Source organism: Caenorhabditis remanei, chromosome III (genome assembly GCF_010183535.1).
Source record: "Caenorhabditis remanei strain PX506 chromosome III, whole genome shotgun sequence".
NCBI lineage: Eukaryota > Metazoa > Nematoda > Chromadorea > Rhabditida > Rhabditidae > Caenorhabditis > Caenorhabditis remanei.
The window spans coordinates 9461404-9478850 of record NC_071330.1 but is presented as its reverse complement, the minus strand read 5'-3'; the positions used below and the strand labels follow the sequence as shown (position 1 = coordinate 9478850).

General features: G+C 36.7%; 7 protein-coding genes across 7 annotated transcripts; 4 read left to right on the top strand and 3 right to left on the bottom strand.

Moving 5' to 3' along the window:
- Nucleotides 1-653: 653 nt before the first annotated feature.
- Nucleotides 654-1667, top strand: GCK72_010297 (uncharacterized protein; the record flags this gene model as incomplete). The annotated part of the gene is made up of 5 exons (XM_003104076.2): nucleotides 654-740; nucleotides 819-948; nucleotides 991-1077; nucleotides 1123-1490; nucleotides 1533-1667. 5 exons carry the CDS (start codon nucleotides 654-656, stop codon nucleotides 1665-1667), a joined length of 807 nt encoding a protein of 268 aa, XP_003104124.2.
- A 315-nt stretch (nucleotides 1668-1982) lies between these two features.
- Nucleotides 1983-2505, bottom strand: GCK72_010296 (uncharacterized protein; the record flags this gene model as incomplete). Its single annotated transcript, XM_003104116.2, has 3 exons — nucleotides 1983-2051; nucleotides 2220-2406; nucleotides 2456-2505. The coding sequence occupies 3 exons, from the start codon at nucleotides 2503-2505 to the stop codon at nucleotides 1983-1985; spliced, it is 306 nt and encodes a 101-aa protein (XP_003104164.2).
- Nucleotides 2506-2804: 299 nt separating this feature from the next.
- On the top strand, nucleotides 2805-3688 carry GCK72_010295 (uncharacterized protein; the record flags this gene model as incomplete). Its single annotated transcript, XM_053727787.1, has 4 exons — nucleotides 2805-2843; nucleotides 2910-2963; nucleotides 3151-3262; nucleotides 3642-3688. 4 exons carry the CDS (start codon nucleotides 2805-2807, stop codon nucleotides 3686-3688), a joined length of 252 nt encoding a protein of 83 aa, XP_053587364.1.
- On the bottom strand, nucleotides 3562-8436 carry GCK72_010294 (uncharacterized protein; the record flags this gene model as incomplete). Its single annotated transcript, XM_053727786.1, has 12 exons — nucleotides 3562-3684; nucleotides 3786-3940; nucleotides 4042-4382; nucleotides 4442-4881; nucleotides 4929-5108; nucleotides 5156-5581; nucleotides 5627-5752; nucleotides 5867-5968; nucleotides 6335-6427; nucleotides 6473-6553; nucleotides 7889-8126; nucleotides 8312-8436. 12 exons carry the CDS (start codon nucleotides 8434-8436, stop codon nucleotides 3562-3564), a joined length of 2430 nt encoding a protein of 809 aa, XP_053587363.1.
- Nucleotides 8437-8708: 272 nt separating this feature from the next.
- GCK72_010293 (uncharacterized protein) lies at nucleotides 8709-11689 on the top strand (the record flags this gene model as incomplete). Its single annotated transcript, XM_053727785.1, has 7 exons — nucleotides 8709-8880; nucleotides 10554-10669; nucleotides 10714-10798; nucleotides 10849-11317; nucleotides 11365-11487; nucleotides 11541-11636; nucleotides 11683-11689. 7 exons carry the CDS (start codon nucleotides 8709-8711, stop codon nucleotides 11687-11689), a joined length of 1068 nt encoding a protein of 355 aa, XP_053587362.1.
- Nucleotides 11690-12331: 642 nt separating this feature from the next.
- On the bottom strand, nucleotides 12332-15149 carry GCK72_010292 (uncharacterized protein; the record flags this gene model as incomplete). Its single annotated transcript, XM_053727784.1, has 14 exons — nucleotides 12332-12445; nucleotides 12492-12641; nucleotides 12690-12806; nucleotides 12852-13055; nucleotides 13101-13409; nucleotides 13456-13591; nucleotides 13637-13760; nucleotides 13932-14043; nucleotides 14093-14175; nucleotides 14226-14292; nucleotides 14337-14405; nucleotides 14448-14729; nucleotides 14775-14871; nucleotides 14932-15149. 14 exons carry the CDS (start codon nucleotides 15147-15149, stop codon nucleotides 12332-12334), a joined length of 2082 nt encoding a protein of 693 aa, XP_053587361.1.
- Nucleotides 15150-15586: 437 nt separating this feature from the next.
- On the top strand, nucleotides 15587-17077 carry GCK72_010291 (uncharacterized protein; the record flags this gene model as incomplete). The annotated part of the gene is made up of 5 exons (XM_053727783.1): nucleotides 15587-15724; nucleotides 15767-16066; nucleotides 16288-16557; nucleotides 16639-16845; nucleotides 16943-17077. 5 exons carry the CDS (start codon nucleotides 15587-15589, stop codon nucleotides 17075-17077), a joined length of 1050 nt encoding a protein of 349 aa, XP_053587360.1.
- Nucleotides 17078-17447: the final 370 nt, after the last annotated feature.

The window sequence follows — 17447 nt, the reverse complement described above, 5'->3', positions numbered from 1 at the left end:
ACTTTTTGTCCATTTCCAACCAACGTTTCCCCGCAAAACGCCTCCGCTTTTCGACTTTTTTCTCTCGATTCGCCTCTTAAAAATTTATGATCCGCCCTCCGTATTTCTTCCATTTTTCTTTTATTTCTTCCACATTTCAACCCGACATTGTTCCCGAATTCTATTCTTCTCCTTTCGACTTTTCATCTCAACATAGTTGAAACTATATGACAGTTCTATACTAATCTATTTGTTTCGAAGTAGAATATCACTTCTTGATAACTATCTGTTTCGAGCATAAGCAACATACTACAAACAACTCTTAATTTCTGAATATGTAGTCTCCAATGTTCTCCTTTCATTACTCTTTCGGAATGAAATAAGTAGTTTCTCCAACCAAAAAAAACAATTTACACGTAGCTCTTTTTCTAGTTTTTTTGGTGTTTCACAGCTGTGCTTATACGGGAGGTTCATCTCTCTTCGTCTCTCAGTTTTTTCCACTTTTTCCATTTTGATATATTTACGACTGTCACCTCCCCGCTCCGATCTCCCATATTTCATTCTTTTCTTCCATTTCTGAATCTTTTTGTTTCGAACTTTTTGCAGGAACATTGATTTCAGATAATTGTGGAATCAGTTACACAGAGAAGAAACTATTTCGAGTTACTGTAGTGATGCGGGTCAACGTTGCAAGAGTATGGGAGGATTCGGATTATGAGAAAGTACGAAATCTGTGTGAAGATAACGACGGATGGGTTGAGGTTAGTTGAATGTAAAGCACTAAGATTGTCTCGATTGTCTTCATTCGATCCGATGTGAAAACCATTCAACATTTTCAGGTGTATAAAAAGAAAGACATCACAATTTGCACTCAAAATATTGAAAATAGTAGTTATCAGATGATTAAAGCAATCGCTCTTTTCCCAGATGTCTCTGCTGTGGTTGCATACGATGTACTTCACGATTCTGGTATGACCTTTTCATCAAAAATATGTAAATTTTGATCTTCAGCTTATCGTGCAAAGTGGGACAAGTATATGATCAAACAGGAAAATATTGGAATTATCAATCCAAATAATGATGTTTGTTATTATTCATGTATGTTTGGTATATACTGATTTTTGAAAACTAATTTATTTTCAGTGAACTCTGTTGCTCCAATTCGCCCACGAGACTTTGTGATGCAACGTAGTTGGCTGGAAACTGATAAAGATCGTTTGATTTGTTCCCATTCCGTTTGTCATGAAGATTATCCGCCAGCTAAAGGATGCATCAGAGCAACTGTACTGCTCTCAGGTTATTTAATTAAAGAAAAGGAACAAGGATGCGAGGTTATCTATATCAGTCATTCTGATCCAAAAGGAAAACTTCCAACATGGCTTGTGAACAGAGTCACTAAAGTTGTCGCTCCGAAAGTCATCAAGAAATTGCATAAAGCGTGTCTCGGATATACAGAATGGAAGGAAAAGCATCATCCGACTTGGAAACCATGGAGTGTTCCAGAACAACAGGTACTCTAACTGATCTTTCTTTTATCAGTCTTCGATTTTCAGATGGATCTGGTTCGTGTGGATCTTATTAAGTGTCAACCAAAAGACTACGATCAAGAAATAATTGACGAGTCAAATATTTCTGCGATGAGTGTCAGCACCAAAGATGATGAGGATGAAGACTCGCTGAAGAACTAATATAAATTAAGCCTAATCGCATTCCCCAATTTATCCCTTCCGACCATTTCCGTTAGTATCTGGACTTAGCTTTTTCCCCCACTGTGATGTCACAACCTTTTGATTTTATAAAAAAATTACATACGCTTCAACATATTAAACCTTGGATAATTGAAATGGAGTGATTCGAAAAAATAAAACTTGGATAATTGAAATGGAGTGATTCGAAAAAATAGTATTTGGCAAACAGACACTGAGATCATTTGCTATAAAAGACATGAAAACCTGTGAGAATGTGATGAGTTATTAAATTGAAATGATGTTAATTAAATGGTGTCATACTCTTCCAGACGGAAAAACGAATGTCAAATAGTCGGTCCAAACCAATCCTTGAGCTCGATAGTACTGAAAAAGTATCAGGATAACAAGAAGAACATGAAAATAATAATTTAAAACTTGCAATAGTTCATGGGAAAACTATTTTATCTGAGTGAATTATTCCATTTTCCAACTGTATTTCAGTATCAATCAAGAAATTAGGTAATTTCAGATACAATGATAGAAACCACTCACCTGAAAGAAAATCTCCCATGAAGAGAGAAGTATAATCCAGAACACTGATCCAATGATACTTCCAATAACATATTTTCGAATTTGACGCCGATGACAGTTGATCGGTTTACAGAATGCATCGGAAAAGAACCAAAATGTGTTCACGACCCATACAAGAGGCAAGAAACACGCTCCGATTAAGAAGTATCTGCAAATAAAGGGCATACTTTTGAAAAAGGGTGCTAAATGCGACTTACTTTTTACATAAATCTACTTTTTTGACTTCGGTAAGCTTCGAAATATCCATAATTTATGATCAGTTTTAGAAAAATCGACCAACTCACTTGTGGAAAACAGGAAATGTCGTAGAGTATGGCGCCGAGTACGCAGAGTTTGAGTGCTCCGTGTTTGCAGACCAAAAATTTTTCATATTTTGAGAAAATAGATGTTCCCATTGTTTCAGTTCCTAATTTCTCTGTTTTTCTGCTGTTTTCTTTTTTTATTTCAATCTTTTTGCGCTGAATAATTGTATAGGTCCGTCTTGATTACTCATTATTCCATTTTCAGGCTGAAGAGAAGCGTAGCACCTCAAAAAGTCGGTTAACCATGTCGGTTCTTCAAAAAATCGCTGACATTGAGGCCGAGGTATAAGTCAAGCATTAAAAAACATTATTCTCATATATATATATATATATATATAAATTTTTTCAGATGGCTAGAACTCAGAAGAACAAGGCAACAAATGCTCACTTGGGTATTCTGAAGGTAAGCTGGGAATCAAGAACTTCAAACTGCAGCAACTGGTAGGAAAACAATAATCTTCCTTTTGCAAAAACCCACATAAAAGAGAAACGCATTTGGTTTTTTTGTTCATTAATTGTGGGGATATTATCAATAAAACTAGCAATCATAATCGCAGAGAGTAAAGGAATGAAGTTATGATTGTTTTCAGGCTAAACTCGCTAAACTTCGTCGTGATTTGATCACCCCAAAAGGTGGAGGTGGTGGACCAGGAGAAGGATTCGATGTTGCTAAAACCGGAGATGCTAGAATTGGATTCGTCGGTATGTTCATTCGAAAAGTAATATAAAAATCTTCATAGGAGAATCGAAAATATTCACAAAAAATCTCAGAGGCACACGGGGAAAGAGGGTTGGTTTGAGTTTCAAATTGGTGGAATAATTCAAATCTACAAATAAATTCTATGCATAAAGTCTACAATTCTACACCGGGGAAGAAAGGGAAAATTAAGCAGTTTTGATTGGAATTAAAAAATAAAACAAAGTTTGAAAGAATGATTTGAGCAATTGAACTGTCAAAAATACATATATCAAAGAAATTAAAGAGGAAGTTTAGATGCTAGTTATCGAAGATCATCTTCATCTTCACTCATTTCTTGACTCCGTTGATGATGCAATTGGTTTGAACCTGATCCTGATTCAGGTGGAGAATCAGGAAACATTCCTGGCGGTGGTGGTGGTAGTGACTGAAAATAGTAAATGGTGTCCCCAAAGACGTTCGGTCAATTTTCGTTGTGTTAGAACTGTCATGCGAATTGGAAACTTAGTTGAAAAATCAAACTATTACCTTTATTGGTACCAAGTCTAAGTCCGTTGTATCTAAATCCACTACTATCGGTGGTTGAGGTGAAAGCTCTTCCCGAAGACGTTCGTAAACAAAGTCGTCGTCTTTCTCTGCGATTTCGGCGTCTTTCGCCTCTTCCGGAATCGGTTCATCTTCTTCTAAATATTTGAACATAAAGGAAACAAACTCGAACACGGTTAGAAGTTTATTCAAATTGGAGTGAAGAGGAGTGAAACTAGTATTCTAATATATAACGTACCTTCTGAATCCGAATCATTATTATGATTCAAGTGGTTTTGAATATGAATTTGGATCGGAGACGAAGGAGGAGTTTCAGTTCGCTTTTTGTTGATTTCGACGTTTTCTGAACCTGGAAGAGTTCGACCTTGAGATTCTGCTTCTTTTTCAAGTTCAGCTTTTGCCATCGCTTTTTTCCAATCCAATTCTTCTCGAGTGACATCTTCATCGTCACTCATTTTGTAGTAGACATCTACTTCTCCTTCTTCACTCGATGACCATCGATCTTCTTCGTCGACTGATCCTTTAATGCTGTTGATTGGAACAGGGGCGTCAATGGGTTCAGCAAGAGGGTCATCAGTTCTGAAAATAATTTGTGATTTCGATAGTATCAACCAAGATCATCGAGAAGAAAAACTCACTGTAGTGGTTTGAGTTCAGCTAAATCTAGCTGCCCTTCCATTTCATCTATTCGGCTTCCTCTCCTAGATCTTGGACGGGCAAATGATGGACTTTCACTACTTCGTAAGCCCTTCACTGCCACATCATCATTGTCAGACTTTTGTTTTCCCAAATGGTTTTGTATAGTCAATGGTAAATCAGGTGTATCCGATTGTAAAAGCACAACAGGTGGAACGTATTTTCCGTTCAAATCATCCCATGGGTCTTCATTCAGAGACTTCTGTAATTCTTCTGTTGGACTGTTAGATGAAGCTCTGCTCTTATGATATTGATCTTCGACATAATCTGAGAAATCTTTGGATGGAGGAAATACTGCCTCTGAACTTGTTGTTGCTTGTGATGATAGCATTGGAGATACCGGTTTCCTCGATTCTTTTTCATCTTTACTTTTTGTGAGAATCTGAAAATTTCGATTTTATTGAAAGAAATGCGAACGTTAAGTTTTACCGGTGACTCTTCCTTCACTTTAAAGTCATTTGTTGGATTGGGCGTAGTGTTTGACGCTGCAGGTGTTTGTTGGTACGATTCCACCAGACTTGTTGGGCATGTAGGTTCTCTGGGAAGTTGTGAAGCGTCACATTTGAACCAATTACGCATTTGTCTCTGAGACAGAGACTGAGAGTTATCCTAAAAACGTTTATTTGTATAGACCAGTACTGAATAATATTTCTTACATCTGGAACTTCATCTATTTGTTCATAAGTCAATGGAGTTCTTTCTTCCGAATGAACCATGTGTCCATTCCTTGATGGTTTTCTATGCTTAATCTCACAAGTACCGTAGTTCTTCGTATCAGCTGCCACAAGGCTCTGTTCGGCTTGTGTTGCTTCTTTAGCTGCTTTGCTTTTATTCAGATACCATTTGATGCATTGATATATTGCAATACAGTATGTAATACCAAAGAAGGAAACAATTCCTGATACAATAAGTATCAACTTTGTATTGCCCTTCACATTTTCCCGTCTTTGTTCCGGAGTACTGTAGCTAATTGAACCGAGAGCAGGGTTTCGTTTCAGTTTTGCAGTTCGAACACTGTCGATTTTGATGCCTCCAAGAACTCGAGACAATGGCCCCACTTGGCTTGCAATTATATATTTGATCTGAAATTCAAACTTAAGTTAAAATATTATTTTTATGATAGCAACCTTGACAGGATCGATAATAGTGTCTTCATTGATGATTCCATTATTCCTATCGTTTTTCGTCAGAATAAATAGTAATCTTGTGAGATTGCCTCGTAAATGGTCCATCCTCAGAATGACAACGTTGTCCTGAAAAGAGAGATATCTGGAAAAGCTAACCGAACCTTTCGAATTTCTAGTAGGAGTGAAACATTAAAAATACCATACAAAATCTTCTAATATAATCTCATTTTTCAAAAGCACCTTTGTGAAAAGTGGTTCCGATTCATCACGTTCGGCATACACGACCGATTTGTCTAGATCTAGTTCGTCAGCCTCTTGATCGCTCAAAATTTGGAGCATTTCCTTCAAAAAGATAGTGAACAGTTTTGTTGCGAAACATAGTATAATCAGAAAGAAAATCATAACCGAGGAGTTTGGATAGTGCATTCCATATAATTTTGAATGGGGTGAAGTACGACAACAAATACGTGACGTGTGGGTTAAATTTTACATAGTTCTATTTAATATCAGTATGGTCGTGCTTTCAGCCATTTTCAGCCTATTTTGGTCAATCATTCTTGCTTATAAAAAGCTGAGCTCACGGCATTTTTTTGAAGTTTCGAAAAACTTTTTGCATATCTGCAGATAGATATATCTGTTTTTATCATACATTAAATCATTTCTATTTGATATTGAAAAAGAAAAGAAAACGTGCAATACCTGACTCACATGACTCATTCGCAATGAAACACCCGGGCATTCATTTGCATTATGCTGACAGTAATGCGAAACGATCGTCGAGATTCTTCTCTTGAAATATTCCTGTAATTAGTCCGTTTAGAGTTCTGTGTCTTCTCGATTTTCTACCTCATAACTATCTCCGGTATATAACTTTGCCTCTGTGTTCACCTGTCGCATTCGCATATCAACAACTGGAAGATCGTCCGTCTGAAAATTAAACGATATCTTTATTTCTCCCCTTCTATTTCACATTGTCTTGTGACCCTCATCACATTCGAAAAAGTGAAACTCAATCCTATCGTCTACTCAGGTTTCCCACCATCTGTTGCCTTCCCAAAAATTGTCTTTGTATGGCAATGGAAACTAAATAATAAACACATGTCTGAATTATGCTAGAAATTTGCAAAACGTGGTATTTAGATGAGAACGATGAAAAGAAATGTATCTGTTTCATTCTGAGAGAAAGTGAAAGAGAACTGTAATAACAGATTAAAAGCAATAAAAAATTTTTTTTAAGTTTTAGAACTTTAAAAAAATCTGACTCTGGTTCCTTCTGAAATAATCTCAATCGTTCCATTTTACGATTTCTCCGAGTTTCTGTTTTTCTATTCACTCGGTTCTTCCTTTTCGCAAATCGTCAGTTTCCTCTCCCGCCGCCATTCGTTGTAGTCGTCAATGTGCTCCGTTTTCTCCGTTGCTCGTTGCAAAGTTGTCATCGTCGTTTTTTTGTGTGCTTGTGTATGTGAATAAAGAGACAGCCTCACTCGTTTTTGGCCGTCTCTCTATCTTTTCACAGCTTCACATTGCACCACGCTTGTCGCGTTGAAGCTGACGCCATCTTTTTCTTCTTCGTCTTTTTCAATGGCACCAACCAAAAAGAGGAAGAGGTCTCTTTTGAATTTTTTGTTTGGCCCGCCAAACTTTTCAATGATGAAGTGTGAATTAAAAGAGGAAAGACTATTGAAAAGGGCAAAGAATGAGGAACTTCGACGTTTTAGAATCATCAGAGCGTCGATCGACAAAAAAATCGAGTATTGGAGGAAGAGAAACTTTCCAAACACAGTCATCCAGTGATTACCCTGACATACCGAGACGATTCGATTTTTGAAGTTGTTTCTATTATATTTGGTATCGACAGCATGTCACATTTCAAAAGTTAGACCTAATATCTCTACACATCCACGATTCTCTGGAGTAAAAACACGTCATACTAACTATGAGCTGCATCATATTTCCTTCAATCTGAGTCTCTCTACACCTCCATCTTTCTTTTCCGTTTTTTGGAAACCCGAAGAAATGATAAGTTTTTGGATGTCCCCTGGGACTAGTCTTCCCTCGATATTTTGTGTCGGCTCTTTTCTTTTTGGAAAAAAAAAGAAAAACGACAAGCCCTTCCTTCTCCGATGATACCTAAGGGTTCCAGACCACCGGAGAAAGAGAATAGGAACAATTGTTTTGTCTCCCTTCATCACCATCATCACTATTACTTGTTTTTTGCTCTACTATATCTCTAGTGAAACGAAAAGAAATATAGAAAAATACCTTGATGAACACACTACAATCTGGAGCGGCAAAGATGGTTTGGGCAGGCGAATGAGGCGATGAATAGGGTTTCATACATACACATTCATATTCTGTCTGATTGTTACAATGAATAGGTCGAGGCGATTGAACGATTGATTCAGGTGTCGAGAGAGGGTGTGGGTCATATGGATATGTTGGAGGAATGATTCCATATGGTTCAGCGTCCAAATTTGGATGGTACGTGTTTAGAGATCTCCTGAAATTAAAAGATGTAAGTTATTGATATACAGTAAAACTACTTCTAATCATTTTGGAATAATGCAAACTTGTTTTATTCAGTACCGTTTTTCTAAAACGTTTTCATCAGTGTCTTCATGTTTAAGATCCAACATTCGAAGTATCCAAAACTTCTTACTTTAGAGAGAAAAAAGTCATCCTTACCTAACAGAAATTGCTATCGTTGGATCCAGTCGTGCCAGGAGCATGAAAAAAGAGATAATCATTTTGACGATTTTGGTGTGTCGATCTCTGACTGCATACTCTCCAAACCGATTCCTGGATAACATGTTGAGTACTTTATGAACAGAGGGAATACAAGGTCCGGAGAGAATATTACGGTTCCAGAAGAGATGCCATGTAGGCGATAGTCCAGCACCTTCTCAACACTGATTATAGTGTGTTGTTGTGTATTTGGGAGCTGCTCCTCGCCTTCAGTGAGCTTCAGAGGGTGGGGGTGGCCGAGTATAAGTATAGAGAGAAAGTAGAGTCTCTGAGAAAAAGAGCAAGCTTCTTTTTTTGCGGGCAAAGCTACACGGACCCCCACTGGGAGTAGGGATACATGGCTTCACAGTTCTCTAGAGACAGACGCAGAGAGAAAAGGACATGGGCGGTTGACGGATCAAGAAAGAAGAAGAAGGAGAGACTCTATTTCTCTATAACTCTACGGAAAAAGGAAAACGACTCACGTCTCCTGCTCCAAAAAGGAGACGAGGAGAAGGGTGACGGAAAAAGTGTGTGAGCTGCTGAGGCCAACTTTTTTTGGAAAAGGATTCGTGCGTGATGATTCCAGTGTATGAGTGTGAGAAAAGAAAATAATCGAGCTTCGAAATATCAAACTGCCTATTTGGTTATCAAGTTGAGAAGATTATACTATGCATTTTAGAGTTCAGTCTATTATTTTTATAAAGTTCTCTCAGTTTGTGAAGAAATTTTTGAAGATTCTGAGATTAAATATTTAGTAAGTCAGTTCTTAAGTAAATTATTTCATTTGAACTCTCCGTTTTTATTTTGAGGTGTATATAGTTTCTTATAACGTTTTCATTGCTTCTATTAATTGAACAAACTCCGACACTATAATAATTTTTATCTCAACAAATGATTCTTTACCAATGGAAAAATAAAAGAAAACATCCTATAGTACTACATAAATGTAGGACAACGTTGAGACAAAAAAGAAAGAATGTCGCAATTATTTTGCTTGTCGAGAAAAAGAATGAAAAGACATCTCCAAAAAACAGCCATCTAATCCGGTCAAATGGGATGGGATGAGCATAAAAAGCAGAAAACGTGAAACAATATTCTGAATGCACTTTGAATATGAGCACTAATAATTTTGACTAGAATCATCTAAAATGTGCCCTGGAAACTTCGTTTTTGTAGTGATTTAAGAATTTGACTGACATCTATAAGAAGCTTTCGTTTTCAATCTCCAGTGAGTGTCGTGAAAGTAAATATGTGAGATTATCATATAATTTCTTTTTCTAGATGAATTCTTATGCATGTAGCATAAGAGTGGTACAGAGAAATTAGTGAGAACTAGTTTATTTATCTTTTAGAAGTTTTCTCGAAGTTTACAACACAAAATATACAGCCATAAACGTTCGAGCAAGAGCTAAGAGCTTGTGCCGCCAAACGCTTTTCTTTCAAATGCCGCCACTCATTCGTCAACCAAAAGATGATGGAGATGTTCGCAGAGTCTCGCCGGAAAAGGGAAATGACGAATTCAGAAAAAGAAAATACTCCGAATTTTTTTTCTTACTTCCTCTGACCGAAAAAATATAAATTCTATGCTCTTCCGCACTAGCTCACAATTTGCAGAAAAGGAACATTGCATACTAAAGAATCTTTGGCAATTTCTTATTCAAATCCTCATTGAAAAGTGAGTTTGATATTTTATAAATACAACTTTAGAGTCGAAAAGAACATATGATATGAAAAAATAAGACAAAAATAAAGCCGTGGGACGTGATGAAAACGGAAATGGACCGAAAAAAGGAGTTGTCATGCAAATTGACATCAAATTTCCGTTCTTCTCTGCTTTTTTCTATCAACGTTTAGGCGTCTAAATCTGTTTATTTTTATCGTTTTTGTCGCTTCCGGGATAGAGTATTGATGAACAAACCTGTCATCGTTTACTTTGAGGAGTAAATATAATAAGAAAACCGAGAGGAATCGCCCTCCAAAACGAATAAAATCAAATGGTGGAAAAGAAAACGCAATTTAGCTCTGCTTTATGGATTCTTACAACAAATGGGTTGAAGGGCCCCGTTTTTACGGGAAATTCTACACATAAAATTGATGACTTTATGGTAGAAACAGAAAAGAATAATAATAAGAGAAGAACCAACTGAAAAATCTATGTGTGCCTGAAGAAGTAGAAGCGTTTCAACAAAACAATTTTCAGGATTCCCATCCGTCGGTAAATCAACACTTCTCTGTAATTTGGCTGGTGTCTTTTCGGAAGTTGCCGCTTACGAATTCACGACTCTTACAACGGTTCCTGGAGTCATTCGCTACAAGGTTTTTCCCGATAAATCATTTTTCTACAACTTAATTTATTTAAGGGAGCCAAGATTCAACTTCTCGATCTTCCCGGTATTATTGAGGGTGCGAAAGACGGAAAAGGACGTGGAAAGCAAGTTATTGCTGGTAGGATGGCTGTATTAGATGATATAATTTATATTTATTTGAATTTTCAGTTGCACGTACTTGCTCACTCATTCTTATGGTTCTTGATGTGATGAAGCCATTGCAACACAAAAAATTACTCGAGTACGAGTTAGAAGGATTCGGAATTCGTCTCAACAAGCAACCACCAAATATTGGATTCAAGAGAAAAGAGAAGGGAGGAATCAATCTGACTATGCTTGTTCCCCAAACGGAACTCGATTTAGAACTCGTCAAAAGTATTTTGGCAGAATACCGTATTCATAATGCCGACATCACTCTTCGTTATGATGCTACTTCTGAAGATTTGATTGACGTGATTGAAGGAAATAGAGTTTACATTCCATGTATCTATGTTCTCAACAAAATTGATCAAATCTCGATTGAAGAACTCGACATCATCTACCGTATCCCTCATACCGTTCCAATCTCCGCCCATCATAAATGGAACTTTGACGACTTATTAGAGAAAACTTGGGAATATTTGAATTTGATTCGCATGTGAGTTTTGTTTTATAGACGGCAGTTTCACTGACATTTCATTTCAGCTACACAAAGCCAAAAGGTCAACTTCCTGATTACTCCCAACCAATTGTTTTGAACGCGGAACGCAAGAGTATCGAAGATTTGTGTATGAAGATTCACAAGTCTCTTCAAAAGGACTTCAAATGGTTTGTTTTCTTCTCAATCTAAATTAGACAATCATACAAAAGTTATTATTTAGCGCCCTCGTTTGGGGAGCCTCGGCTAAGCACAACCCTCAACGTGTTGGTCGCGATCATGTTCTCATTGACGAAGATGTCGTTCAGGTTATCAAAAAGTGAGTTTCCGATAGGTTTTTTGGAATTATATCTTCGTTGTTACAGAGTCTGAACCCGGACTTCTAATCGAACTACTCTTTTGTCCAATTGCATCAATCGGTGGTTTTCAATGTTCTGTACCCCATTATTTTTCGTTGTTTTCTATTATCTATACAATTCCTATTCTCGTGTTTTTCTTGGTTCCAATTAATATGCTATTTTTCGATTTCCTGATTTAAATTCTATATTAAATTGAAATCTGGTTTCTTGGTTGTGCATTCGTGAATAGCATTAAAATGCAAAATGTGGCATTTTAATTCGCACTTTTTCTTCGTGAATAGGTGCATTAAAATTTTTATTGACAAAATTAGAAAAATGTCTCCTTGCAAACCAAACCGACCGGCCCGTAACTCGGTTGAAACGCAATATTGTGAGCAGAAAATATATCTAAATGAGATCTCGGTGAGTTCTATGTCACTAACGTACGGGTCGGATGGATGTTCGTTAATCTGCGGGCCAGGCTAGAATGGTTTTTGGCCATTTTCGCGTTTTTGGCACTTTATCCCGGCCCACGGTACCTTGACGATTCGCTATCCGGCCCGTAGTAGCTCATAGACATAGAAACCAAAAATTGAACGGAGTTTATTTATACTCTAAACAAATTTCAAAAACAAAATAACAAAATAGAGAAGTTAACCGGAAGTCTATGAGTATTTTAAGAACTGACAAATGGACGTTCTTCACCTCGAACCAATAAATTCTCCGTTTCCAAAACAACTTTTCGCTCGTCTTTCATTGCAACTCTCTCCCATTTATTCTCATTGCAATGCTGAAAACAAAAACAGTTCTGAACTGTCGATTATTCTTAATCATACCGGGCAATGTTTAGTAGGCATCATCTCAAAACAAACTGTTCGTTTCTTACATCCAGTGCATTTGAAGAATCGTTTATCGGCTGTATGTCTGATTAGTTTATGTTCTTTTTTCATGCATTCAGATGAAGCAAACTGTGATGTGTATTTGCACTGAAAATTAGGAACAAATTAGAAGAACCGTTTCCTGTAATTTGGTACCTGATTGCACGTAACAACTTTAACGTTCTTGACTTCCATACAAGTCGATGTAAATGTTTCTACTTTTTCACGTTCTTCCATTCCAGTCAAATGTCGTTGAAGCATATCATGTTCCGCCTGTAAAGTACAATCAAAATAACACATTAGGTCTACATTCAAAACCTTTTCAGCTTCTTTGTGATGAGTACTCTTCCTTGCTAATAATGCTCTGATTTCATCCATTTTTGATTGACTCGAGCTTTTCGATCTTTTCGCATCAGATGGTGAGTTTTCACCTGGTGTTCTAACTGCTTTTCGCTTCACTCCACCACTTTTTTCTTCTTCAGATTCTTTTCGTTTTGCTTTCAGAATTGCGATTGCACGTAGCTGAAGAAAATATACTAAAATCAAACATCTTTACAGACAACTAACTCTTGCAGCATGCTCCTGAGCATCTTTATGTCCAACTGGTTTATTGTTTTTAGTCATTGACATTGTCCAAAGTTTTGATCCATTTGGAGATGAAGTAGTGGTTGTTGAAGAAGAAGATCGTAAATCGACAACTTTTGATTTCTCATTTTCTGTATCTGCTTTGAGAAACTCTCCGAAACTTGAGTGTTTATACTTTTCGTTCGAATTATCAGTTGCCATGAACTCTATCATTTCTTCCATATTCTCAATGCATTTCTCATCTTTTTTCTCTTTGAGCTTCAGAATTTGACGAGCAGCGAATGTATTTTTCTAATAAGGAGATAAATGAACAATTCGAAATGTATCAAGCTCTTACTCTCTGATTCAAAATGTCGTTTAATGAAGACTTCTCTTCTTCTTTTGTGATTTGTTTCAATGTTGTAGTTGGTGTTGTCAAAGTATTACTATCAGCTGGTCGCATTGTGTCACGAAGTAATGGAGAACCACTGGAACTGATCAGACATTGAATAAAAGAATACAACGTTTCCTTCAGTTACTTAGATAGTCCAGATGAAATCATTCCAGGTCGAATAGGTGTTTGAGACTTTGAAGTTGTAGCTGATTTCTTATTGAATGACAAACCACCAACGTTTGGACCGCATGTAACTGCATTGAAAACACCTGAAAATGAATTCAATTACTAGTTGTTCGATTTGCGATTCTTTTTTACTAAAACGCATTCATCTCTCACTCCTGATCCTCCTATTTACTCAATTGACACAAAAAGCTGTGCTGTGTTAGAGCAAATAAAATGAGCAAAACGAGCATCAAAAATGAGTCATACATGCTGACCTCGTTTGGCGGATAGTTTTCTCGCAGCACTCATCACGTGGAATACGCAGAATTCGCTGAGTGAAGAGTTAACGAAATTGCTACATCGTTGACCGTCTTGCTGCCGGATGCCCTGAATTTATACAGTTTCTTTACCTTTTTTTTACTAAAATGTTTCTTACTTTACAAGTTCCGTAATGAGCAGATTGTCCGATTTCTACAATATTGTTTGATTTCGACACTTTCAATGTTGCCGATACCGGCTCTAAAAGTAATTAAAACTATTTTAAACTGCAGATAATGATTTCCCCTTACTTTTCGCTCCAGATGCTGATGAGTCATCTGCAATTTGTGCAGATATTAAAGCAATGACAGAGCCGAGCTGAAACAAATAATATTTGAAGAATGAAGGAAAGTAAGTAAAACCTTAATTTCCCAATGATCTTTGATGGCATCACCGAACATTAGAAGCTTCACAGGTTGAGTTTGACAATCCTAAAATAATTATTCTTTCTCCTTTTCCTAATTTTCAAAAACCTTAAGATCGTGTAGTTTCCAAATTAAGAAATCGTTTCCATTCGCACTTTTCTTTTTGAAACCTTTCTCAACAATAACTCCCATTGTGCACCATGCTTCTTTGAAATTCGCAGTTGGTTTCAAGTCAGACAGCTTTTCCAGTTTCATGCCAGCTGTAAACGCTCCGAAACTCGATGAGCTGATTTTGGGATTTCGGATTGAAATTTGAAATTTATCGAAGCGGACGATTCCAACTGTCACAGCTTCTGTTGATGGTTTCGTCAAACCCGTCAGCATTGATTTCTGTCAATTAGAAGATTTTAAGAATCATTTTATCAAGTTAATTACTTTATTAGATTTAAATGCATCTGTTGATTTTGGGCCACTTGTTGAACTGTTCTTTTTCAAATATCGCTCTAACTGTATTCCTTGCTCCGTAAGTTCTCTAAAAAAATGGTTTTGGCGTAAACCAAATTTGTCCTAAATATTCATAATTGATAATTACCTCTTCTTTACATATAGCTCATCGTCGTCACTGTTTTCTTCTTCAAACTCCCTCATTGAGGAAGACGCAGCCGATTTCTCCGGTTTCTCCATAGCTTTGAGAGCTTCTTCTCGCATATCAATTGCCCGTGGCCCATTGTTTATATTCTCAGTAATTGGTTTTAATTCCTCTTCTTCTACACCTTCGAGTTGGGTGAGTAAATCATCGAGTGGATCCATTTTGTTTCTAAAAAGTTATGTTTCTTATTTTGTTTTCCATAAAAAGTATAATAGACCAGCTTCTTTTTAATTCATATCGGTACTTCAATTTTTAAGTTGTTAAAATTAAGAAAAAGATTAAATTCAACTGTAAGTTCAACAAATCTAGATTTACAGATTCACAATTCCCGCAAAATTTCTGGTATAACTTACGCGCAATGGTTGTAAACACTTCGACGCAATATTACATACACTGGAAAGCTGTTTGTCTTCTCCGAAAATCGGCTGTTTTCCTCTATTTCTCTATCGTTTCTCTTGCTTTCTCTGACTATTTTACATTTTTATTTCACTTTTTGGTTACTGATTTAAAAAAAAATTCGATTTTGAGTGATGAAAATTATCGATTAAACAAATAATTCTTCATGGCAAAAATTCATATTTAGTTTTCTCAGACTGAAATGCCAAAAAGAGCAGTATCATTCGCTGATGACATTGAAACTCGAGTATTCAAGCGTGACAAGAAGGAGCTAGAAAATGAAGATCTCGATATACCAATGGAAGAAGATGTGGTGAAAGAGCGACCAGTAGAAGATGAAGTAAGTTATAAATAATTTTCGAATTTTACTTCAAGTTTTCAGGAAGAAGAAAAGAAAAAATTCCACACTCTCGAATCAGACGAAGAAGAAGAAGAGGATCACAAGCGTCTTGACACAAGAAAAGTTGAAGGACAGGAGGATTGCGAAATGGATTTTGATGGTTCAATCAAAATTACTGCATTCAATATGAAAGAAGATGAAGAGGATGGGCATTTTGATGAGACTGGTAACTTTGTTTTCGACAAGAAACAGAAGGACGTTCAAGATGCTTGGCTGGATGGAATTGACTGGAGTTCGGTTAAGAGAAAAGCAGGAGATCAGTGGGAAGGAGATGGGGAAAAGGTAAGAATATTTTTGTAGACCAAGAATTGGTAGTATATATTGTTTTGTTCAATTTAACTTTTCAATTTGGCAGTTTTCGATCACTTTTGCGTTTCTTAGCACGGTCTGGCCAAGCCGAGTAACTTGAAATGAGTAGTGTAAACAGCTCATGTTTTTGAAATTTTGCTGTCTGCAATTTCCGACATTTATTTTATGAATAACTTTATTCAATTATTTTCCAGAAGTCTGATGACGAAGAACCAGAGCCAGTTACGATGAGTGATGTTCGAAAGAAAGAAATCTTCGAACAACTTGTACAAATTCTGCAGCCAAATCAATCAATTGCAAAAGCATTATCAGATCTCAAAAAGAAGAAAGGACTGACTGCTGCAGAGGAAAGAAAATTGAGATGGGCGGCTAAAAAAGCTGGAAAAGAATTTCAACCTACTGACGGTCAAAAAGAAACTCAGTTACTGTCTGGGCTGGCCGATGAACTTATTTCAGCTGGATTTGTTAGTGATTTTTTTTGTTATATCAGTGTTGCATTCTTTGCGATGTTTGAATGAATTCAGTTCATGGGTTGTGATTTTCAGATGGACGCATATGAATGGCATCGAGAAAAGATCAACTTCCTACTTCAAAGAATGATCAGTGTTGCTGCCGATGAATTGGATATGTTCTCAGATGAACCAGCAGTCACATCGTCCGCAACCACTGCTCCAACTACAATAGGACAAGAAGAAAAAGAAGAGGATACAGTCAAATGGGACTATAAATCTAATGAGGAGGCAAAAATTGAGGTATATTATAAGTTTTCAATTTTCAGGTAACTGTAAGTTTCCTATTGGATTAAAAAACGGCCTTTCAACTAAAAAATATATTAATTGTTACTTTCAGGGACCGTTCTCGACGTCAGAAATGATGGATCGTCAATCTAAAGGACTTCTTTCTGCTGAGGGTGTGGCTAGACGTGAAGGAACGAACGGACATTTCAATCCAGTCGCTAGAATTGATTTTGAGTTGTATTTGTGAGAAATACGATGATTCATGATGTTTTTTTTACATTTTCCCCCATTCTGACTCTATCTCTGAATCTCTCATTCGCTCGTTTTGCTTTTCATTCCATTGTAATTCACAGTTATTGTTCTGCAGCTGAAAACTTTATTTTTCAAAAAATGGTTCAACGTCGCCATTTCAAGTATCAAAAACTTTCGGAAAACCACGAGGACTGCTATTCAATGGATTCTAAAGGCTCTTCAGGTGGCTCTTTTGATACTTTCTTTTAATCATTACATTTTATTTTCTCTTTCCCTGTGTTGTTTTTTTCCAGAAGAATCTCTTCCCGAATACATTCATTGCATTTTTATAATTCTTCAATGTATAAAAAATTTCAGAATTTTGC